Here is a 25922-nt window from a genome sequence, read left to right on the forward strand (position 1 = left end):
CAACAGATGGCAGTAATCTGCCCCAATGCATGACAATATGTCCCTGAATAAATTTGTGACATGTTGTTAGTGTAAAAATTAATTTAACATAAAATGTTCTTATTTTATATAAAAATGAATGGAGTTGTTTAGTAATTTAGAGGTAAATAAGATTAAAAATAAAATACCACAAATCCCCCCAAAACTTCACAACTTTAAGGTTTTTAAATCTTTGAAGTTAGTGATATAACATTTGTCTAAAAAACATTCATGGTTTTGGTACAAATTACACTCTTAGTGTGTGGGGGTCTATTACAGCATGTAAATCTTTTACAAACAGAATACAAGGGTTAAAATGCAAGTGAACGGAGTTCTCTTTTGAAGCTCCAAAATCATCCATACGACACCAGCTGTTAAATGAATGTCTTCTAAGGCGACACGATCGCTTTTGGTGTGAAAAATATCAATATTTAAGAACTTTTTTTTAACTCTAAATCATGCTTCCATTCAGCAGCGGTACACGTGCCTGACTTAATCACACTGGCATTTGATACACGCGAGAACTGACGCATGTGCGTCACATCCGGAAGAGCAGCGCTGTTTATAAGTGAGGAGGAAGCACTGTACAGTAGCTTGGTTGGTTTTGGTTTAGATCTGTATTTATTGGTTTCTTTACTCACAGTGGTGCATTTGTGTGCTTACCTAGATATCTCAACTGAGTGGAGAACATGAGATTACTTCGGTATCCATGGCAACACGAATACATTACACAAGAGGACTCCACCCTCTAGTGAAGCCAATGGTTTATGGTTGAAAAGTACTTAGATATTGATCTTTGCTTTAGAAGACATTAACCGCTGGAGTCGTTTTTTTAAATGTGTTCTGGTGAATAAAAAAAAAAGTCATATACACCTGAGAAATCATGAGGGTGAGTAAATAATGAGAGAATTTTAACATGGAGCTACTTTTGCATAATTTGCCAGTGATGGTGCTTCAGTTATGATCGGTAAGCTTTTAAAGTTATACTTCTATTTGAATACCACTTTTGGTATAGAATACATTTTTACTTAATTTTATTTCAAGGCAAAAAAGAAAAAAGGCTTTAAGAGGCTTAAAGACCTTTTCCCTGAAATTATCATGGTCCACTGTGTTGCCCATCGACTCAGTCTTACAGTGTCAGACTGCATGAATAAATAGGGAGTGCCTTACCTAACCAAATACTGCAAAACCATTTCAACAATATTTTCGTTCTATCAAGCAAGCAGTGCAAGAAATAGCAGTTTCAGAGAAATGGAGAAACATTGAGCTACCACAGATAAAACTGCAATTATGAAATTAAATGGTACAATAAAAAATGTATTTGAGAACAGTAATTTAAGCACAATTTTAATATGTGTACAGTGAGTTATTTCAGTTATTTAAAAAGGGGGGTAATCCAAACTAGGTGGGAGAGTAACAAAGAGGCCACTGATGTAGCACGAAGGATCCTCCCAGCCCTGATGGCAGACCTGTCTCTTCAGGCTAGATCAGAACCTAACAACTTTGCCTAGGCCGTGTTCTTCCCTCTGGCACTTTGTCTAATGCAGATTGTTCAAGAGAAGCTGCACAAACAGTTTCAAGTGTTCCAAAGAAGAAACCTCTTATTTTCTCAAGTGGAGCAGAAGGTTTAAGCATTAAACAGATGTTGTTGTTTTTTTATTACTATTACACAATCAAATTTGCCCATTAGAGAGATGCTACTTTTTGTGTATTTATGTGATGACCCTCAAGTCATCTCTTGGACAAATAAAGTCCAAAAGTATGATAAAGGACAGGTAGGAATCTTGGCTCACTTCTGAAACAGGCCTAAAGCCACTGGAGGAGGAAATCCCTTCCTACTTCCAGGATGATGTTTGGGAGCGATTCCAAAAGCCTGCAAGATACAGTAATTTAGAATTAAAATTAAAAAAATAAATTAGTTTTCACACTAACGATATAGTTTTGTATGTTGCCACAGGTTATGGACCCTCCTTGACATGCTGATTGAAATGTCACTGAAAGATTTCCAGATAAGAGCAGTATTAGTAATTCCTCAGTTATGGCACCATGGACTATCCTCACCAGCACTGAGCCCGATTATGGTGATGACGAGGAGATGAGAGCTCTTGTAAATGAGATTCCCAGGTTATCTGTGGAACCTATACTTGCTGAGTAGAGAGAGTTAAGAGTCCAGATTTTAGTGTAAATGTGAAATTCTTCAGTTACATTTTAAGGTAATAAACCCAGTTTAGCTGCAGCTATAGTCCTAACAGCACCTGTCTAGACTGTGAATGTAGAGAGGCTCTTCTCAGGCCTGAAAGTGGTATTTAAAATTGTTACAATATTGCTGGATCCAATGTGCATTGTTTGAGCTCAATGCATTATAACTTATAATCAATTGCTGGTGAAAACAGCACCGAGGAAAAGGCTGAAGGACCAACATTTGGATCCATGCGGCAAGGTGGCTGTGGATGGGCCCTATCAAGATGAAATTGACAAGAGATACCTTGTAAAAAGGTTCTACAATGTTAATAAAAAAGAGACGTGTAAAATGTTCAACTGCAGGATGTGATCTTTGTAATAACTAGAAACATTTTGAAGACTACCAGTGTGACATTTTGTCTCCATGACATTGAAAGTCATAGGTTTATTTTTCTATTTTTATTTTAAAGCAGCCTTTATGTTCTTAGTTTTTTTTTCTACGATTAGAAATATAACATAGAAATAGATGTATGCACCTTATATTACGTATGCACCTTATATTATGATCTATCCTGATGATGGATGATATTGACTGAGGATCTGTGATTTTCTTTCTCTAGTTGTTAAGAATAATTGTTATAAGCCACAATTGTTACTTTACACTAATTATGGGTTTACTGCCAGTCCTACGGTCACAGTTCACAAGGGAAGGGTGATTTGCACGTCGACTACAGTGTACGTAATCTACCATCGAAGACAGTTTTTGACCCAGGAAAAACCCTGTTATGGCCTATCCATATGATTTGATATGAAGCACCCATAACTGTCATGTAACTAACACTTAATCATGTGTATTTCATGAAAAGGAGACCATTCATCAACATGCGCAGAACGGCGAGGCCAGGTCTTATGTAAACATGCATGTCCGACAAGCAACAATCATGCTATACAATCATACTGTTAATATTACCGGTGTCTTTTATATCTGTCTTTTATACCTATATGTTGTTAACCTATGTAATGCTTATTTGGAGTGCTTACATATGTACAGCTGGTCAGATTGGATTTTTTATGGATGATCTGCTAAACATGGCGTAGACTGTCCTTAAAACCTCTCATCAGGGGTACCTTTTTCCAGGACTCATCAATCTCCAAATCTTCCATGTGGGCTACATAGTGTTGCTCCGTTAAATAAGGTATTCGTCATTTCAAAATCATGGTCACTCCTTTATGTCTCCCTAGCATGACTGAAGTGCTGTCAGAGGTCAACATGACCATTTTCTGCAAATTAATGTTATTGTTAGAGTATAATTGATTTTCCTTTCACTATGTCCTCAGCTCTGCATCCTGACAGCTGCATGATACCCACAAACACTGTTTTGTAGTCTTCCTGCTCCCTGAACTTGATGTACAGAACACGCATCTTATGCACGTTGATATCATTGCTTACATCAATAAGTGTGATACAGTGCCTGTATGTCTTATCCTGTCAAGAACATAGTGAACAACAGCGCTTATGGGCCTGCACTACGCCAACTGTCAGGGAGAGTAGTGTACTTCGCAAGGTGATTGTGAATATCTTGTATTGAGGCATTCATCTTGAATGCTAGTTAAACATTGTCAATGTTTCTTGAAGAATCTTTACTTGCTCAATATTTGATTTGGCCTTCTTTTTGAGTTCTGCAGAGAATAAATTCCCCATTGTCTATGCTTTATAGTAGTCACCGCCTCTTAAGTGCATTTTCTGTTGCAAGTGGTGCTTTAGATTTCCATCCTTCTCACACTTTCCTAGTGGTCATTTCCACCTTCTTATTTGGCTCCAAGCGTACTTTGCACACTACACCTGAAAGTGAATGTTTAATTGTAAATGTCTCAGAGTTTTGTTACCTTGCTGCGCCCATCCTGTTATTTCCACCACTTGATCTAGCCACTCTTCCTTAAAACATGATGACATTTTCTTTGAAAAAGTGCTGTAATTTCTTATGTCTTTGGTTTTGCCATGCCTCTCGTCTTGAGGTGCAACCACTACAGTATTTATACAGTGACTGATTTGGATGAGATGCTATCTATGAAAGCTGTAAAACACATTCACCAGTTCTTACTATATAGTGACACTAACTCTATAGCGATTGACCCGAACACTGCAATAATTTCTCATTTACTACAATACAATAATATGGCTGTTTCCCCACACATTGAGTCTGCCTTCTGTGCTGCATTTTATTTTTCCTGCGTGGGTGGGACATCAGAAGTGCATGCCCGAGCATGCTTTGGGGGAACAGTGGATGTTGCTGTGTTTGTTACCTTAACTTTCCATCGTGACCTGCATCAGAATTTCGCAGCAATAGAAGGATTTCTCGCTTGCGTCAAACTCTGGGATTCCCCCAATGTACGAGCACATACACGCGAATGTGAGGGACAGTCGATATTTTAAATTGGTGTATAAATGGGTATAGTTTATAGTCTGTGTGCTTATCTCACTGTACTCCCAGAAATGAAGTCTTTAAGCTGTGTTGACTTGTTGATTCGATGTTGGGCTCCATCCTATGACGCACTCCTCAAAAACCTGTAAGAACACTGCTTATCCGTTTACTTGACCACATAAGTAGTGTTCTCCTGGAGAAACCCAGGTGTTTAACCGCTTTCTCTTAAACGGCGTAAGGAAATCAGCGTTCTCGTTTAGATGAAGTTTCAGAATTCCGCTTTCAGCAAAATGCCTAGAATGAACCGTTTTCTTAAGTGCATGTAAACATGGTCACTATGGCCATTTCCTAAAATTTTTAAGTTCTAAGTTCCGCACTAACAATTTCTCTTGAGTATACAAAACAAATAAATGTTAACCATCAGTTTTGTACCATAAATATAAATGGTAAGAATACACCATCCCTGCAATTGAAAGTGCGATTAGAGCTTACCGTTTGTAGTCCTTCAGAAAAACGCACCGTCAGTCAAACACAGGGTTTTTCCTGTGCTTGTACTGCTCTTATAACGGACGAGATCGGCAGAAGAAAATGCTTGTTTACATAACACTGAAGTTTACCAAATCGTTTACATGGATGTGGAGGCTAATCGACAACCCCTTACCCTAACAACCCAACCGGGGTTAATGAGATAAAATCTGGAAGATAACTGTTATAAAAGATTATAAAATCAACCATATGAATATTCATGTAATTTTCTGTCCCTTACCTTTGTGATGACTCTGTGATGATTTTGTGACTTTCAAACTACAGCCACCAGATGTACTGACTAACTGACTGAAGTTGTTACAACTAGTGCTGTCAGGCGATTACTTTTTTAAACGTCACTTTTCATCGTTAAACACGAATAAATCGCAAATTTGGAAAATGCTAATATTTGACATATACTTTTCTTGTCAAAATGCATTTATTCCCTTCTTAAAAAAAGAAAATGAAACAGTATGTAACAATAATGCTTTATTAATGTTTTCCAAACAAAGCCTTCCACAGAATAAAAGATAGAAATACACTAAAATAGCACCAATGCAAGTAACATTAAACATTTCCCAAAGTCTCCTGTAAGTGGGAGGTTGACTAATTGAAAGAGCAAGTCCTCACAGGTTGAATATACATTGTAACTCCCATTAAGGGCGTTTTCACACCTGGCTCACACAGCAACCGCACTCTGATCCACGACCAATAGCAAACTAACTCTGGATTGGTTCGCTTGTGGTGAGAATGCAAGTCGACCCAGGAGACCAACGAACCAAATAATATCCCTATAAAAACCATTAACATAACTGAGGGATCTTTGGAGAAGACATCTGTAGATCAGCACTTCTCTGTAATTCATCATCAAAATGTGGATATAGCCTTCTTGCAACTATATTAGATATACATAATTGTATGTTTAAAATAGGAGCTGTTTTATAATTCCTGAGGTAAATTTAGTACGATCGTTTCTCTCTTTTGGATAGCAGCAGAACATGGATAGGACGGCGTTAGCAACTTGACAAATACATTTTTTTTACGCGGCTTTACTCTGCTGTTTGTGTGTGTGCATGTGTGTATGTGCGAGAGAGGGAGAGAGAGATCTGTAAGTACAGGCACGTTTCAATGGAGAAATAATGCAAAAGCAACTAATGACGGATAAAAAAACCATGACGGAAACTTTACAACTCATATCCATCCGAATGACAGAATTTGTATTTGGAGCACCTCTAACTGGTGATGGTCAAATTCTCTAAAATTTGTAATGGTTGACATTTTTTTTTTACAGGCATATAATTTTAACGGTATATCAATGGATGAGCTTAATCCTGGAACAGCGAACAAACATAGTGACCAATAAGGGGACAGCTTGCTCACATGTAACTTTTATTGACATAGTTTTGGTCCGTTTTGAAATGTTGCCTTGTGAAAGCGAAACCAAGAAGAAAATGCAACATTGTAACAATTTAGTCCCCATTTAGGAACAAAGCAAATGGTCTACAGGTCTGAAAAGGTCACATCCTCCACAATATTAAAGGGATAGTTCACCCAAAAATGAAAATTCTCTCATCATTTACTCACCTTCATGCCATCTCAGATGTGTATGACTTTCTTTCTTCTGCTGAACACAAACAAAGATTTTTAGAAGACTATCTCAGCTCTGTATGTCCATACAATGCCAGTGAGTGGTGATCAGAACTCTGAAGGTCCAAATATCACATAAAGGCAGCATAAAATAAATAAATAGGACTCCAATGATTTAATAAATGTCTTCTGAAGCGATCCAATCAGTTTTGGGTGAGATCAAACCAAAAATAACTACTTTTTCACTATAAATCTTGACTGCATTCTCCTTGGCGATCGTGATTTCAAGCTTGATTACACTTCCAGTAGCACCATCTAGCGCTTTGCTCATGCGTCAAGCACTAGGAAGTGTAATCGAGCATGCTAAGAGACTTCAATGGATAACTTAAAATTTCTTCAAAGTTCTGGCCACCATTCACTTGCATTGTATGGATCCACAGAGCGGAGATATTCTTCTAAAAATCTTCATTTGTGTTCAGCAGAAAAAAAAAAAAAAAAAAGTCATACAAATCTGAGATGGCAGGAGGGTGAGTAAATAAGAGAATTAACATTTTTGGGTGTACTATTCTTTTAATCAGCCAGCTGGCTGTTGCAGTCCACTTTGAATACAGAATGTACATTACATATTCACAAATATGTAAAAAACTTTATGTATAATTAACGCTTTCGACATTTCAAATTAATCATATGCATTAAAAGGGTCATGATATCCCTTTTTTGTCTTAATTTGTTCCTTGAGGTTCACTTTAATATTAGTGAAGTAGAATGACCATTTTCCACCCTCGTTCTGACCATCTGAAACCCTCAGTTTTGGTGCTGCTTTACCTTTAAGGTTTGACAGTTAACGCCCACTTTTCTGATTGGCTCTCTGCTCTTGACTGACCTGCTCTCTCAACTTGCCATCTCACTGCTCACTGCTACTAGGAAGAGCTTCGGAAATTATTAAAGGTAAAGTAGGCATTGATGTGTTGTTGTGGAGGTGGTCAGATGCAAATGTAAAGGAAGCAGAGAATGAGTCGTTTTGGTAGCTTGGTTTCAACAAATGCTCTTTTTGCATTGAGGAAGTTTTGGGTTCTGAAACTTACAGTATGTTTTTATATAACAATGACCTCTTAAGATCAAGAATTTGATTCCTCATGTCATTACCCCTTAAATGCATTAATTCTGACAGCTCTAGTTACAACACAAAAGAAAGTATTGCTCCTGAAATTAAATTTGCTCACTTTGCCAACTTTGGACAATGCTTTTTTATATGTATCTGTAGATTACTTAATTGGCTGAAACTTTTCCCACATGAAGTACAGTGGAATGGCTTCTCTCCAGTATGTACTCTCTCATGTGATTTCAGATGTCCTGATGTAATGAAACTCTTTCCACAAAATGAACACACGCAAGGCTTCTCGTGTGCATGAGTTATCTGGTGTAACTTTAGTTGTGATGCACACGTATAAGTCTTCCCACACTGATTACAGTTAAACGGCTTTATTCCATAGTGATAGCGCAGATGAAGTGTGAGATTTCTTGCTTGTGTGAAACTCTTTCCACAGTGAGAGCATGTGAAAGGCTTCTCTCCAGTGTGAATTCTCATGTGACGCTTAAGATCTCCTTTATATGTAAAACACTTACCACACTGAAGGCAGGTGAAGGGCTTCTCTCCAGTGTGGATTTTCATGTGAGTCTTAAGGTTTCTTTTATATAAGAAATTGTTTCCACATTGGGGGCATGTGAAAGGCTTCTCTCCAGTGTGAATTCTTAAGTGAGAATTCAGGTCTCCATTTCGTGCAAAACTCTTTGCACAGTGAGAGCAAGCAAAATATTTTTTGTCTCTTGTTCTTGGAGTTCTTTTCTGTGAGAAATCATTTTCAGTCTTTGAGCCACTAAAGGATCCTTCACCAGCGATGATATTCTCAATCTTTCTATACTGATGTTTCTCGTCCATGTCATTCAGTTCTTCATTTTCCTCTTTCACTTCTTTCAAGTCTAAAATTAATAAAGTAAATAAAGAGAAATGAGAAAAAAATAAATAAAAATCAAATGACCCCCTTTTTAATGGCATTAAGCAGCAAAAGTCAACTATCTACTTTGTGACCTCTGATGTGCTGAAAGTTCTGTAATGCTCATGTATATACTGGTGTTTCTTAACTATATGTTTACTATTTCTGATTTTATAACTACAGCTGCCACATCTAGTGAACTGCCTTAAGCTTTTTTTTTTAAACTTAAGGCATGATTTTTCAATCTCGTTATTTATTTTAACCGCACAATGAGGACATTAAGACATCACAGCATCATTTTCTGTTACATACAGCATAATCTTCTGTAAAACTGCTTTGTGTTGTGAAAAGCACTATTCAAATAAATGTGACTTGACTTCAGTGGATGAGTACTAAGTTTTTTACTTAAGTAAAAGTACTGCTACTGAAGAAATAATTCACTTGAGTACTAAGAAATATTATGACTCAAGTAAGAGTAAATAAGTAGTTTGCTAAAAAACTACTCAATTACATTACAAGTTACTTTATGAAAATTATATTATATACGCTTCCATTTTTAGAACGCAGACATTTTTGTTCTTGAAAGAAACTTATGCTTCCTTTCATCAAGGATGCATTAAATTTATCAAAAATACTGTCAAAATCAATAACTGCCAATATTATTACGGTTTGAAATAATTGTTTTAAGCGATATTTCTTATATTGCTATTATTTTTTATGGATAAATTCTTTACCCATGATGGCAAACATATACTGTGTCACCTATTCCTTACAAAAGCATTCTAAAGTGCTCATTTGGTACTCAAGAAAATTCGTATTATTAGAACAATTGAAAATGGTTACACTACCAGGAGGAAATCACAATACAGTGGGTTTTTTCCCTATTTGCTGAGGTATTGAGTTCTCACAAGCTGATTTACACTTGCAAGTCAAATTCTGGTTTTAAAAATAAAGAAACTCTATTTTCTCCTTAATCGATTGTTTTAGAGAGATGAAGGCTATTCCATGCATTACTGTTTTGAAAAAATAATCTAACCAGGACAGAGAGGGATGTGGATGGCCAGATGCACAACAAAAAGACAAGTAAATCACAGTCTCTAGTTTGAGAAACAGACTCCACACAGGTCCTAAACTAGCAACTTCTAAATACCAAAGACCTGCATTGCTGAAAGAGGATTCTTCGACAAACAGAAAATGTTAAGAATACAACATTTATTGACTCCAGCCAGGTCTCCTAAGCAACCAAATTGGCCTGGTTGCTAGGGAGGGTAGAGTCACATGGGGTAACTTCCTCGTGATCGCTATAATGTGGTTCGTTCTCGGTGGGGCACGTGGCGAGTTGAGTGTGGTTGCCATGGTGGATGCCCTGAAGCCTCCACACGCGCTATGTCTCCGTCGCAACGCGCTCAACAAGCCACGTGATAAGATGCGCGGGTTGACGGTCTCAGATGCGGAGGCAAATAGGATTCGTCCTCCGCCACCCGGACTGAGGCGAATCACTACGCGACCACGAGGACTTAGAGCACATTGGGAATTGGGCATTCCAAATTGGGAGAAAAAAACAACAAAAAAAAACATACATTTATTTAAATAGAAAAAGCCATTTGTAACATTCTAAATGTCTCTAAATTACATAATGTGCATTGTGATTGAAACACATTCCTATTTCAGGTTTATTCTCATTCACATATGTCTAAGTATTTTGTCTATTAAGTTAACGTACTGTACAAAACTGATATAATGCAATATCATAGAGGAAATGTATCCTCTATGATACTGCAGCAATTATCCAGATATGGAATGAGATTATTAAACAAACAGTTATCAACTCCTACATGCCAACTAAATAAGGCAAAAATAAACATTTCACACAGTGTTTAGTGAGAGATATGATTGATTCAAACAATAAAAGTGGTTGTTCTGTATATGTATTATTGTATTACAGTTGTAATAAAGTCTTAATTAACATTATGGTTATTTAACATATTGAGATATTATTAAGTAAATTGTAGCATTTGGTTACAATATGTTTTGTGATTTCTCATACCTTCTTTATATAACATCCATCCCATGTACACTTATGGCCTCTAGTGGGTGAGACAGGGCAGGGAAGTACAGCAGAGCACCGTGAGTGAGTGTTACCCACTAGGAAAGTTTATTTTGAACAAGAGGGGCGAACGGGTATGGAATTTAACATGGGAGTACAATACCGAACTGTTGCGGATTGACAGAAGGGAAAGCCCGTCTGTGCACGCGATGGTGCGAGGAAATGGACAGTGGGGAAAAAAAAAAGATGATGTTCAGTGAAAAGTCAAAAGAAGATCGCAACGTATGTAACTGTAACTATATCAGATATTATTAATAAAACACAAACTCATTGTGTGGGCATTTTTTGCCCCCATATTTTGAATTTCGGGGATATTTTTGCTCAGAGTCCCTGTTCATTTCCGATACTATTGGCATTGTATCCTTCTAAGGTATATAAAAAGTTTGTTTTAGACATATTGATTGATTGATAACTTTATCGATCCTCCTAGGGGGAAATTCACACGTTATAGAAGCAACATAACCCATATCTTTAAAAATATACAGTAGCAAGTAAACAAGATATCCCCACATGTATTTCAAACTACACTGTGTTAATGTTTGACAGTTAAAACATTGCCTACCATAAAAACAAGAAGTTTGATCAGTGGTTAAACAGATGCTTCCCTCGTACCTAAATCAACGGCTCCTTTCCAGAATAAAATGAAATATGCAGAAAATCACAGTATTACAGTTCTTGTATAGTGACAGGGCAGAAAGTCTTGAAGTTAGAGAAGAGAGGACAACGGCAGCAGTTTATAAGAGTTGTGCTCATGATGTTGTGCCCTGCAGGCTTCCGTCGTGCCACGCACAGCGCGTTTTAGTTTATAAACAGATTTAGCGCTTATAACTTTCTTCTCCCAAAAATTCAGAAATATTACGTATTTTTTTGTACTTTGTAAATGTGGTGAAAAATAATTGTAGCGAAGTTGAATACTTAATTTTTAATCAACTCAAGAACTATTATTTATTTATACTTAGTTGAAAAATGTGAAAAAATTACTCAAGTACTGTAATAAGAGTAGTTGTAATTCGTTACTTTACACCTCTGCTTGACTTGATTTAATGTTCCTCAAAACAGTCATTATGAAGAAGGAATACCAACCTCTTTGTTCCTCAGTATGTTCATGTTTCATTCTGCATGGTTCCGTAATACTGATGTCTTCACTCTCCTCTTTAACAGTCTTCATTTCTGCAATAATATGTCAGTAGAATTCAGTTGTTACACTTGGAGTTCTTCCTCTTTATAAACCACCTTCTTCACTTGTAGGATGATGGAAATAATAACAGCATTTATTGGTAAATTGCAGAGGTGGTGGTTTCACTGCAGGGGTGAATGATGGAGATGTGGTGCAGAAGATCTGCCAAAAAACAGATTCCTTAGTTTATACAATATTACTTTATTGTAGGAAATGACATTAATTTAATGACGATAACTTGACAATGACGAGAACACATGACACTGTGCCAGAATGACCTATCCCTCCCTCTCATCATCATCGCCCTGCCTCTGAGGGATTTCCTTCAGGCAGGCTCACAACCGGACTGGGCAGGTGAGAGAGGAGAGGTGCATTTTAGCAGGCCTCTTTTGGGCAGCGGATGATGAGGCACGCCTGATGTGAATATAGCCTCATAACCGTTGCCATAAAAACACAGAATGTAAAATCCCTTCTAACACACTAATTAAAACCAGATCGAGTTGACATAAGATGCTGAATTAAAGGTGCACACTTAAACACACACACACACAATTTTTTGATGTCAAAGTAGCTTACATTGGCATACACTGACACCTAGTGGCCTGGATGCTGCATCATTCACACAGAAGTTTAGTTACCAATGCCTTTGCAGAAATTCACTATACACAGTAAATCAGGATTAAATTGATCCACAAATGAAAGTGTCCAATAACAGGGTAGTTACTGTGATTAAGGAAGTAGTATTCAGCTGGTCATGTGATTCTAACATGGCTGCCCCCATGAGGTGCCCCTGCTCCATGTAGAATAAAAAAGCTTTAAGGTTACCAATATGATTGAACTCTCTCATATCAGGGTTGTGCACCATTCACAAATGAATGAGAAATGCCAATTCAATTCCTGAATTTGGTCTGAATTTGAATTGAGGTAGAAAAAAAGGAAGTAGAATTGCAATTTGAAATTAAGGAAGTATAATTAAATTGGAATAAAATTAAAAGAATGACTATTTTTAAGTGTATTTTTTAATTATACATTCGATTTTTTTTTAGTATATCATGAAACATGTTATAGTATTATCACAGGCAAAACAAATGGGGTATTTCCAGAAAAATTACAGTAAAAAAAAAAAAATCTTAGATCAGGTAAATAATGCTGAAAAAACAAATGGAAGATTTATTTGATTATTGTAGATTTCCGGCGCAAACAATGTACCTAAATGCAGCTTGCTTGTTACAACATACTAAGATTATTTTTAAGTCGAACCAATAAGCACAGCAGAGAGTTGAATTAAAGCATTTAAGTTTAAATTGGCCTACACACATATGAAAACAAGTTTATATGGTCATCAGTTTTTAAGTCCCATTCAACCTCTTCCCAGCATGCACTTGGGCATGAATAATAGGTTTGCATTGTTTGGTTGTTTGCATGGTTTTATGTACATTTTTGTTGTTGATTTTGTCGTCATGGTAGGTAACTTGTTTTGTAATGTCAGGGTTTGTTTGTGTTTGTTTCTCTAATAAAAATGATACATTTGTTGATTGTTAACCTTGTCAGGTTTTGTGTACCAAGTGTCGAGGTCTGTGCATGGCATTTTAAAAAACAGTTTTTGTTTGTTTTTTCACAGGTGTTCATGTGAGTAAAAATTGTATATTATTGGATTAAGACGGCAAGCACATCACTCTCCATGAAATATATATGTTTATAGAAATGTTGAGATGAGATGTTGTGATGCTCAGAGTATTGAACAGTTTAAATAAAAGCAAGAAGATGACAGTTTAACATTGGTAAAGCAAACTTTATTTTAATGTTGTTAAATATGTCAAATATGTCAACTAATATGTAAAAGTCAAGGCAGATTGACATTTTAAGTTCAGTTAAAGTACATTAATTCAACTTCAAAAAAAAAAATAAAAATGCAATCCTAATGTCTTAAGTTGTACAAACATCCCTTTATACAGTTTTAATAATCCATAATAAATCTATTATTTTTATTATTTAGGAATATTTTCATGAAGTATTTTGCAAACAACATGGTGGACCATTTCTAGTGCTATATAGCAAAAACCATCTATTTTGATAGCTGTGCTAATTTTAGCTTTATTTTATTATTATTATTATTATTATTTTTAGACAAATGTTATGTCTAAAAAGATTAAAATTAAATAAAAATAGGCATACTTGGTAAAACATAATAATGTAATTGTTTGTCACAAAATGTGTCTTAGACTAATGAAAGTCCAAGTCGTGAGTGTTTTGACAGAGGAAATTGAATTTATTGAATTGCAATTCAAAGAAATTCAAAACAGTCAATCATTCCAATTCCAGTTCAAATTCCAACTCATGAATTGAAGGGTCAATTCTGAATTTTGCACAACCCTGTCTCACATGAGTGGTCATGATTTTATACATAAATTTCAAAATTACTATTCATTTACTTAGAAGTAAAACTTTTTAAATAAGAAAAAAAAAAATACTGAGTGAACCTTTAAATAACTTTGGATGTTGAAATGCTCTCAAAATGTTAAACTACATTCAATTTATTTTTTTAATATAAAATAATGGTTAATTAAAAATATATGTATAAATTGTGAATTTTGTTCATTATAACTTATATTTGTTGCACAAAAAGCAGCTTGTGATGGCATACATAAGTTACTGACTGCTATAAATTATTTTGGATGATTAAAAAAATATGCTATCAAAACTTTTAAGCGTTTAATACTCCGGCCTCTTTTTTTCCCCCGTAAAACTAAAATATTATGATGTTATTTACAAATATCAAATGTGTGAATATGCTAGGTTTTTTTATTTTTAGTTTTTTGTCATAACATGCTTCCTTTATGCTTTTTCTCTTTTACCGCCCTATCCAAGCAGCGCAAATTATTATTGAGAGTTAATCAATGGACCAATACCAATTTTCTTTTTTGTTATTAACACTTTATTTATTCATTATATATACATATACTATATATATATATATATATATATATATATATATATATATATATATATATATATATATATATATATATATATATATATATAAAACAGAATAAATATATATAGAATAAAATTTAACCCCCATTATTTATATTTTTCATCTAGTTTAATAACCGCCCCATCACCCAATGTACATAGTCTGGGGCAAAATTAAAGAGCACCTATTATGGTTTTTCAAATATTGCCTTTCATGTAGTGTGTTATATAGCTGTCTGTGAATGTAAAAAAGTCTGCAAAGTTTCAAAAATCAAAGTGCGTGACAAATGGAGTTATTGCCTCCCAAAAGGAAGAACCGATTCTGAACACCTGAAACGAGTCGTTAGTAATTCCAGACTTACTTCCTGTACTAACCTACGCAATTTGGTAAAACAAAAACCCACCTCTGGTCTTCATTGGCTGCTCGCGAACAGCTTTGACCCGCCCTCAAACACTACACTAAGCAGTAGACCAATCACAACACACTGGGACATCTGACCAATCAGAGCAGGCTCTCTGAAAGGAGGAGTTCAGAATGAATCCTTTAGAACGGGTCATTGAACGAGTCGGTTTTGACACTGGGAAAAAAAGGTAATGCTGCAATTTAAATTATGAGCAAATTAAAGTACTTTTCTTTTTTTTTTAACCTTGTATGCATGTAAATCTATTGTATGAGACCTTTAAAACAAAATTAGGCACGTTTAAAAACCATAATAGGTGCTCTTTAAATTTGAGTATCTAAAATACTCATAAAATTCTGGATTCTTGCCCAGAATTCTTGAATCTTAGTGCAGAAATACAGAGCATGGGCTATGTTTCTGTCCTCCAACTGACATAGCCAGCAAGTAGTTGTGTCTTTTAAACCAATCCTAAACAATCTAGAGGGAGTCCAGTAGAAACAATACAAAATCTTAAACTGAATAAGGCGTACCCTTGCATCCCTAGACATAGTTTCAAGATTTTTTTAAATTCTTTCCCACTCCCCATCCTCCAACAGCAAGTTCAAATCACTTTCCCATATCCTCTTAAGAGCTGTTAAGCCCCTTCACCAAGACTCTGTATCAATGAAGAATAATATACTGACGCTTCATGCCCCTTTCCAAAGACTGTGAGCACCATACACAGGGTGTCTGCAGCTTTAGGGGGCTGTGTACTACCACCAAAAATAGTACAAAGTAAATGGTGCAACTGTAAATACCTAAAAAAAAAAAAAAAGACCTTGAAATCCAAAATTGCAGTGTTATATTTTCAAATGATCTCAAAAGCTCTGTTTTCATAAGTCACCAAGCATAGCAACACCCCTCTCAATCCATTCTTTCCAGCAAAAGGAGGACACAACTGTTAATACATAATTTGGGGTTCAGCCATATGCTTGAGGAAACATTTATGTATATGGGAAACCTGTCCATACTGAATGTAAGTGTGAAATAATGGGATGCATTTTTACTTCTTCATGCAGTTTAACAGAAAGACTTTGCAATGGAGAGATTGGGGCAAGGACCGCTTGTTCAATGTAGTGCCAGGGAGGGGCTCTCTCAGTTGGAAGAGACCAATGGGCCAAGTGTCTAAGATTAAAAGCATAGTAATAAAAGAAAGTTTTGGGGAGGCCTAAACCTCCTTTGTCAATTGGTCTATGTAACTTACTGAAATACAACCGAGGACATTTACCATTCCAAATAAAGCACTTAGATATTTTATCAATTTGTTAAAAATAAGAAAGAGAAATTCTAAAGAGAGACTGTAGTAGAAAAATCAATTTGGGGATACAATTCATTGTTAAAACATTGACCTTCCCTGCCATAGACAAATGTTGTGAAGCTCACCTATCCACATCACACATTTTCATTAATGGGTCAAAATTAATTCCAACTAAATCTCTCAAATTTGCTGGAAATAAAATGCCTAAATATTTAATGCCTTGCTTGGGCCATTGAAAGGCACCAGGTTGGAAAGCTGTGGCAGGGCAATATGCTGTCAGATCAAGAGCTTCCGATTTAGACCAATTCACCCTATAGCCTGAAAATTTGAGGCTAGGCATAGATCTACTAGGGTCAGAGACAAATAATAATACATCATCTGCGCAGAATAGAAGTTTATGCACCACACCTCCTGCTACAACACCAGGAAAATCATCCACTTTTCTTATTGCGGCTGCTAATGGTTCCAGGGCAAGACAGAACCCCAAAGGGGAGAGAGGACAGCCTTGCTGGGTTCCCCTTCCAAGAGAAAAATAATATGAAATTAATCCTTTAGTTTGCACTGCTGCTAACGTTTTATAAAGTAACTTAATCCACCCAATAAAAGTGTTCCCAAACTTTCCAAAAAGATTCCCATTCCACATTACCAAACGCCTTATCGGCATCAAGTGAGATGGTAGCGACTGGGGTCTGATCATTCACTACTGACCACATAATATTTATAAAACATCTAATATTATCATCAGAACTATTACCACAAATAAACCCCACTTCATCTATATGTACAATAGATGCAAGTGCTCTACTTAATCAATTAGCCAGAATTTTAAACAATATTTTTTACATCTAACTGGGTCAGGGAAATTGGACGATAACTTTTACATTCATTTGGGTCGTTATCTTTAAGAATGAGACTTATCAGGGCTTGCAGTTGTTTACCTTTCTTTAATGACTCTGTGTAAACTTCTAACATAAGTGGAGCCAGTACTGTGACATAAGATCTAAACAGAATTATTTATATATTGCCTCCAGAAGACTTCACTGAATGGTGGCAATATATAACTGGTTTTATATATCTGGCGAAAGTTACCCTGCTTTGTCCCCCGACTCAAAGTATGTATGTCTTGCCTTGAATAACCAAAACTCTACCTTCTGTGACAAAATAGTATTGTACCTATACTTTAGCTGAGTCAGCTCTCTAAGACCATTTGATGACATTCAGTGCTTCAGCTGTTTCAGCACTTTTAATACTCTGTTCCAATTCTATGAATTCTTGTGCTTTGATCTTTTTAATGAATAAGGCATATTGTACGATACGCCCCCTAAGAACTTCCTTAAGCGCCTCCCATGCCACGCCCACAGAGGACCAGTTGGTTTCTACATAAACATTGACTTCTGTCTTTAAAATGTTTTGAAATTCAGGTTCTTGTAGAAGATATGAATTAAAGCGTCATATACATAACTTTATTTTCTCTATATGCGGCAACATCTCTAAACACACCAAAGCATGATCTGAAACTAAAATGTTCCCCATTGAGCAGTCAACGGTAGATGGAATAATAGACTTAGGGTAAACACTACACGCCTGCGCACATAAGCATTCTTCCATAGAGCGGTGAATACAAACAATGAAGATGGCGAAAGCATCGAGCAATTTTGTCTGGACGGACGATGAGGTTGCTTTATGACTACAATTAATTTGCTGGAGAAGCGTCAATAAACTCAAAATCTTGAGCAGCACAAACACAGTCCTGTAGTCCGCCAATGTAGTTTTGAATGTCTCGCGCTTTGTTTTGAAGTACTCGTGCGCATGCCTATAGACTGAACTCAAGACTATTCAATAAACTCTGTTCATTTTTACCATCACTTCGTCTCCTGCCTTCTGTATTCCCCCTGCTAACTCTTGGGCTGGTAGGAGAGTAAGTTAACATAACAAGCTGTTGATGTTGACTGGTTTTGGATATCAGACAGAACTCTGATATATGGATATCTTCTGATGGAGAGAGATGTCTTGTGTACACTGGATCTAACATGCATTTTCACTGCCTCATGTTTTCATATTCTAAGCATATCATTGAATACTATACATGGCATCACATCTCTGTCTATAGACTATATACATAAGCAGTGGGTGAATGAATTGCAGGGTAAAGGTACATCAAATAAAATTAAGTAAAAAAAAATTAAAAAAAAACATTAATACAAATACATTTTTCCCATCTGAATCCATACATTAATTTCAAGATTTTCAAATTGCAGGTTCTGCCTACTGTACAATGCTCACACTCCATACAAAACACTCCAAATGAATAAATTGTTGATTATTGTTATTTGCCCAGACACCAGTATTCATAATATACATCTCAAATTGATGCCTATCAATCCATAATTCTTTATATAACACGTAATACGCGTGCGCATGACATCATCGTTTTCACAAATTCGCGTTTTTGTATGTTTACACGGAGACGATAACGGCATCGTTTTCAAAAACTTGCACTTTGAAACCCGTTTTCAAAAGTTTGCATTTTCAGGCCCCAAAAGGCCGTTGTCGTGTGAACGAACAGCTAAAACGTATAAAACGTTTTCCGTTTTTAGTTGAAAACGTTGTTGTGTAAACGGCCCCTTAGATACAGTATATATATATATAAAAAAAATCTAGAGTAAATCATATGAACTGATGAAAAAAAGTGTAGTCCCTCCCAGATGGATTCAGAAGTCTCCAAATGTCTGTAAGACCAAGATTTTTACACATCCTCTGAAGTGTCAATGTTGCTCTAAAGGGTCTAAACACCTTTGCACCTCTATGATCAAGGACTGGATCCATTAAAAGATTTAAGTCTCCACCCAAAACCATATCATGAAGGATCCCAGCGGCTTGTAGCTTCCCCTCAAGATATATATAAAAAAAGTACTGATCATCAGCGTTGGGTGCATAAATAATGATGTGAAAAAGTATTTTCCCCCTTCCTGATTTCATCTATTTTTGTGTATTTTTCATACTAAAGTGTTAGATCTTCAAACGAGATATAACAAAACAAAGGCAACCTGAGTAAGCACAAAATACAGCCGAAGCATCTCAGTCAGGTTCAAGTCAGAACTTTGACAAGGCTACTCCAAAACTTTAATTTTGCTTCTTTTGAGCCATTCAGAGGTGGGAGGTCGGCCATTTCTGGGAAGGTTCACTACTGTGTCAAGTTTTCTCCATTTGGAGATAATGGCTCTCACTGTGGTTATTTGGAGTCCCAGAGCCTTTGAAATAGCTTTTTAACCCTTCCCAGACTAATGTATTTCAATCACCTTTTTCCTCACCATTTCTGTAATTTCCTTTGACCATGGTATAGTGTGCTACTGGGTGAGACAAGTTCTATTAAGGTGTTGATTTGATTGAACAGGGCTGGCATTTATCAGGCCTGTGTGTGTCTAGTCCAGCTGAACCCCATTATGAATGCAATTTCATAGATTTGGGGATTTAGTAACTAAGGGGGCAAATAATTTTTCACACAGGGCCAGTTGGTATTGGATACATTTTTTACTTCAATAATTAACATTATCATTTAAAAACTGTATTTTGTGTTTACTCAGATTGCCTTTGTTTTATGTTTGATTTTGTTTGGATTTTTGAAACAATTTAATATGAGATATACACAAAAACAGAAGAAATCACTTTCACAGCACTGTATAAATATAATATATTATGCTCAAAATAATGTTTTACCCCTGTATTTCAGCCAAAACAATAATGACTCTTCCTAAATTATCTTTGATCTGTTTAAGACATTTGAATTGTAAATGCTTGCTAACTGTATCAATGTAAGGACTCCCCTGCTCTTACTCAAACCAGCACTGCAAAACACATGTCCACCCCATGCCCTATCAAGTTTTTCAGCTTCCTGAGAAGAAAGGTGCATTTCTTGAAGGAACACTATGGTGCCCGCCAATTTATCAGTTGGCTGATATTAGCCTTTCACAGATGTATCGTATCGGCATATAAGTTTTTCGATATGCACAGATATGAAAACTTTTTTTTTCAGAACATATAATGCAGAAAACAATGTTTGGGGTGATTTAGAATAGTGTCATAACATAGTTTGTCCAGCAGAGCACGCTCCAACTCCATTGTTTACAGAGCTTAGCTGACGGCGGTTCTGTAGACAGTGCAGAGGTAAGCGATGCGGAGTTAAGTGGTGTCTTCGTGGTAAGTTGCTAACTAGTTTCTGAATTACTTACTGAAAAGTTAATAAACAACGACCATTTCAATTTTCCCTTTTCAATATGACTAATAACGTTCACCCTATTCCTGACAACAATGTCACTCATGTTTATCACATATGTTTGCTATGTTAGCAAGCTATAGTTTTTCAGTGAAGTCTGTAATGTAGCAGATTGAAAGTAAACATCAGAACATCTTTTTGCAGCTCAGCAGACAACGGTGCGGTGGTGGATTGTGTCTGAGTGTTGATTTCACGCTATGTTGTTACCTAGTTGGTGAGACGCAATGCTGGAAAGTAAATAAAGTCCATCTTTTGTTCTCCGTGACAACAAGCTTATAGCTAACTAGCTAACCACGTAGCTAATTCATACCTTGTCAGTTGAGTGGAAGCTAATGTGTAAACATGTATTCACCAAACGGTTTTGTTCAGGATTCGCAGTTTGGTACCCCCTTCAACCGAACAATTCCAGTCGTTGCACTTACAAAAGTTTATATTTAAAAGTCTGGTTTTCCACTATTGAAAGTTTCCCTGAACTCGTATAGCAGAATATGGTGTAACACCACTGCCGCTGTTTATCTCGACTCTGCAGGTGTAAATGCTTCTTGTTTTACAACCTGCCCCTAGTTGACTGGCAGTATTAAAATAGTCAGCATTTGATTAATACTAAACATACAGTACTGATGTTTATTTAGCTATAATTGTATTACTTATCTAAATGGTCAGCCATTGACTGATACTGAACATACAGTACTGATGTTTATTAAGCTGTTTATTTTATTTTTATTTATACTTTATTTTCTGTGTTCATTTCTAGAATTTGTTGACAATGTATAATAATAATGTCAAATATTCTTTGATAAAAAATATTTAAGAAAGTAGCCTTCTGAGTACCTTTGCATAGTCATGTCGGTGCAAAATCGGTGCACAATCCACAGGCTGACGATTTCAAATGTTTCGATATCCTGCCCACCCAGCACAGTTAGCAAACAAAACTATTACAGTTCTCACCGGTTAATATTGCTTAAAAGGTTAATTGTAGCAAAATTTAAGCAGAGCTCGCCTTTAAGCGAAAAACCTTCGCATAGCATCACGTGACTCCAACAATACCCATTTTTATAATTTTCACCAATGAAAATTGTCTAATTTAGACCAATGAAAATTAGTCCAAAGACATGTCGGCAATTTGACTACGAAAATTTTTTATATTCTTCAGAATATGGTTTTTATGGTTAAAATATCCATTCTGTTTTTACATTTTCAAAATCTTCTAGGGTAAATCCCCTGAATACCCATATAATAATTAATATCTGTGTCGAGTAGGATGCCTGCTGATTGATGTTTTGTGGTGTTTGATGTTAACTTTTACCCTTAAATGAGAAAAGACTCTCCAGAGAAACTTGGGACTTATAGTCTAATGGACAAATATCTGATGGACAGATAAGACTGTTTGGGGAAAATAAAATTCATTGCATATCTTGTTGGATGTACTAACATTAATTTTATTGTTTTTGTGTTCGGTTGAATTTGTATGTTTCATCTTGTTTTTAACTGGCTGGGCATTCCCGGCGATTTATAAACCTGTGGAGACAATTGCATAACGGTGTAAATTAAATGATTGGACACTAGGATAGGTGAAGCCAGTTGAAGTTGGGGTAGGATGGGATAAAAGAATTTATCTGAGATGTACTGAGAAAGACGGGTGGAACGGACCGATGCCCGTAGTGTTACGGACCCAATAATGTTACCCCCGATCCATTTATTGTGGGCTGCACCTAAAGGGAGGGAACAGAGATTTTTGTTTTCTTGTGTGGTTACATGCCATCCAGCTAGCTGTAGCGGAGTGTGGAGACTGTGGTAGAGCGGCGAGGAGGAACTGAAGCTATTGATTCAACGAGTCTGTGCAGCGCTCTCAATCCGATCATAAAGGAACAGTGATTTCCAGTGCTAGTTGTTGCCGGGTCAGGTTCAGCGTACTTACTCCAGTTTCTCTTCCCTCTTGGAGGTACTTGCTGGTCTCTGGAGGCGATTTGCGCACTTCCTGGATTGACGGCAGTTGGGAGGTGATCGCCTCGCATCACTGGCTATGTCAAAGTTACCGCAGAAGCGTTGGCTGGGTGATAACATCAGCACATGACAAACTAAGAGTTTGATGTAGACTGTTGTGCCTTTTAAGACAGGGAAAATGTATATCACTGCCCTGTGAGACTGAATACATGATATTTGAATTTTGTTTTGTTTTTCTAATTTTTTTGGTAAAATTTCCTTATTTTTGGTTTTCTTTTAAATTGGAATTATTATTATTATTATAATTTGATCATTTGTTTTAAAATAAAAAATCACTGAGTCACTGAGTAGGACAGGGCTCAGCCAGGGGAGGGGACTGAGTTTGAACAGGAGCTAAATGAGGGTTTCTTTTTTAGGTGTTTGTGTATCAGTGTATATAACACTGAGTGTTGTGTAAAGGGAACATTGGAGTGTTTATAGGTTCTTTTTTTTTTATGTGAGGAAGGATTTCACTGGTGTAAGGGACCCTGATTAGCTCTGAAATTACGGCTGCCCAGTGCCCATTACCTTTCTCCAGCTGTCTCAAGGCTCTGTTTTTTTACAAAATTATTTTTTTATTGAACTCTCGCTTGTTGTGATGTGTGTCCCGGTGTGCCCGAGGTTGTTTTGGCGACATCTGTTCTTAGCCACAAGGCAACCTAACGTTCCGTTACACAGGTAAAATTAAAAATGTCTGAATGTACTCAAACATGAATATTGTTGATTGATCTTTAAATATGCTTAAAGTAGACAACTGTTAGTAACAAAATGCCCTAAATACACTGCTGGAAACAAATTAGCTAAACATTAAAAATGCACACACACACACACACACACACACACACACACACACACACACACACACACACACACACACACAAAGTTTACAGATCTCATAATTTCGATTGCATGCGGCCCACCCACCCAAAACGTTCTCCCTACACTACAGGATGATAATGATGATGAAAACAAACACGTCAATTATAATCCAAATAAGCCTAAAGAATAAGAGCCTACAACAGGCCAGTCATACACACAAAAAGTCTCAATACAAGCCATGCAAACATTAAGTTACACATCTCAAGCTTCAATAGGTCGATAGGACTTTAACACATCAAAAGCTTTTTAAAACAATCCTGCAACCAAACAAACATTTCCATTCCTCAGCACACTTACAAGAGCTGGAGAAACAAATACTAAAAAATAAAAGAGTGCCCATACAAGCATATTTAAATCATCAACTTACATGAGTGTTGAACAAAATATCCCTCAATCAGGACTTAAGAGTAACTTGAATTGGAAAATTCAGAATGAGCATACAACAACTCTTGCTTGTGCATCTGCTTCGCTCTTCTTCTAGCTCGCATTTATGCACAACTCTAAGAATTAATCCCTGGTTATCGCCCAGTGGAGGCAGGGATGAGAATTGCACCCATGATTCACAGGCTCAAGAACTTTACAGTGTTTTGAAACGTATTGACCTTATGCGCCAGAGAAACTAGCGCAAAGCCATCTTAAATTTTTTTTGTCTTTGAACTTCCGGTGTAGCGGTACTTTATAGATATCTGACGTCAAAGAGTAATTAGCTGCCAAAGTAGATTTACATGTTGTAGAGTTGCCAGAAGTTATCATGGGTATTGTAATGTGTTCAGGTGAGTTTTTAAAACAAGAGCTCTTCATTCATAAATCCACAAGATCCACCTTCACACTGTGGATGTACTGATATGCCTTTGTGTTCTTGAAAGTCCAAAAGACAAGAAACTCCAAATTCGAAACTTTGTGACTGCGTAAAACATTTTAGTTTATATAGAAACATTGGATAATATTTCACAAAGGTGTTACGAGAAGATAAATATGAAGATAAACTTAACTCACTTATTGGACCCTTCCAAATTGTTGGAAAAACGTTACTTACTTAGATTACCCACGAGCTGTGATATCCTTAATACTTCACACACACTGATAGTGCTTACAAAAGTCAGGGAAGATTTTCAAGTCTTAAAAATCATGTACTATTTAGTCTATGGATCGGTGCTGGACATATTTACTAGTGTGAAAGAACAATACTGAAGGCGACCGCATTTTCGCCACTGCAAATATATATTACCAACAACAATACATTGTAGCTCATGCTAAATAATAGAGCTAAATATTTCTTCTAAAATATGTGTGTAAACTTTATATATGCAAATGTTACTTTGTTCAGACAAAGACATAAAATATGTTACTGTGTCTGGCCTATGTATTTGTAAACCAAAAGTCATTGAGCTCAAAATAATGGTTGAATATTTGTATTGAAATACCACTTTTATCTGTTTCTAAGGTTCCCCTCCATTGCAAATGTGCTGTAAACTGTTTTATTTTGTATAGATTTAAATGTGATGGATGCTGTTAGCTTACTTCATTGATTCACATATAGCTCAAGATTTAAAAAATACAGATCATGGTATACATGCAACATTTAAGGTAAGAAAACTGTAAAATACTATAATTATACAAAACAATCACTGTTGCACCCAAGCTACTGTACAATAAAGTGGCACATTAATACAGGTTCAAGACAAATTTTATATAACGTTTTGTTGCTGTTATACAGCATCTTGTATACATATTCATTTCAGTTAAATGTCCCTTTCAACAGTGTTTGGAAACATGCAGATGAAGTTTTCATTAGTGAAGTTAATGAGCAAGCATTTGTTCACTATTTCGGTAGGTAGAACTGCTCGCAAGTGACCATAATGAGAAGAGCTTCCTAAAATGTGAAGACAAAAAAAACCTTGATCTCCCTGTAACAGATAAAGAATGGGCAAGGAGGAGGCAAGAACCAGCTGAACAGTCAACATAAACTTTAATGATATTAATGAATTTAAAACAACCTACTAAGTAGTGGGAATTGGGCATTTCAAATTGGGAGAAAAGTTGATTTAAAAAAAAGAGGGGCACATCGACATGATAGATTTCTTTTAACAGCACAATGCATTGC

At 36.2% G+C, this 25922-nt stretch overlaps 1 protein-coding gene across 3 annotated transcripts; it reads right to left on the reverse strand.

The window, feature by feature from the left end:
* LOC127440887 (gastrula zinc finger protein XlCGF8.2DB-like) lies at nucleotides 1–24300 on the reverse strand. 3 transcript variants are annotated; one of them, XM_051697970.1, is made up of 4 exons: nucleotides 24186–24300; nucleotides 11919–12174; nucleotides 8361–8714; nucleotides 1–1891 (listed from the first exon to the last, which is right to left on the reverse strand). In XM_051697970.1, exons 2-4 carry the CDS (start codon nucleotides 12001–12003, stop codon nucleotides 1854–1856), a joined length of 477 nt encoding a protein of 158 aa, XP_051553930.1. In that variant the 5' UTR covers nucleotides 12004–12174; nucleotides 24186–24300; the 3' UTR covers nucleotides 1–1853. The 3 variants fall into 3 exon arrangements, with proteins under 3 accessions (XP_051553930.1, XP_051553928.1, XP_051553929.1); XM_051697968.1 differs by lacking the exon at nucleotides 1–1891 and having other exon boundaries at nucleotides 5581–8714; XM_051697969.1 differs by lacking the exon at nucleotides 1–1891 and having other exon boundaries at nucleotides 5581–8714; nucleotides 11919–12005; nucleotides 24186–24298.
* Nucleotides 24301–25922: the final 1622 nt, after the last annotated feature.

The sequence above is a fragment of the Myxocyprinus asiaticus genome, chromosome 5 (assembly GCF_019703515.2).
Source record: "Myxocyprinus asiaticus isolate MX2 ecotype Aquarium Trade chromosome 5, UBuf_Myxa_2, whole genome shotgun sequence".
Lineage (NCBI taxonomy): Eukaryota > Metazoa > Chordata > Actinopteri > Cypriniformes > Catostomidae > Myxocyprinus > Myxocyprinus asiaticus.

Excerpts from the sequence above, each read along its gene's own strand:
- LOC127440887 (XM_051697968.1), bottom strand. The coding sequence starts at position 12,003 with ATGAAGACTGTTAAAGAGGAGAGTGAAGACATCAGTATTACGGAACCA. Across the intron at positions 8,715-11,918 it reads ACATACTGAGGAACAAAGAG|ACTTGAAAGAAGTGAAAGAG; the intron begins GTTGGTATTCCT and ends TATTAATTTTAG.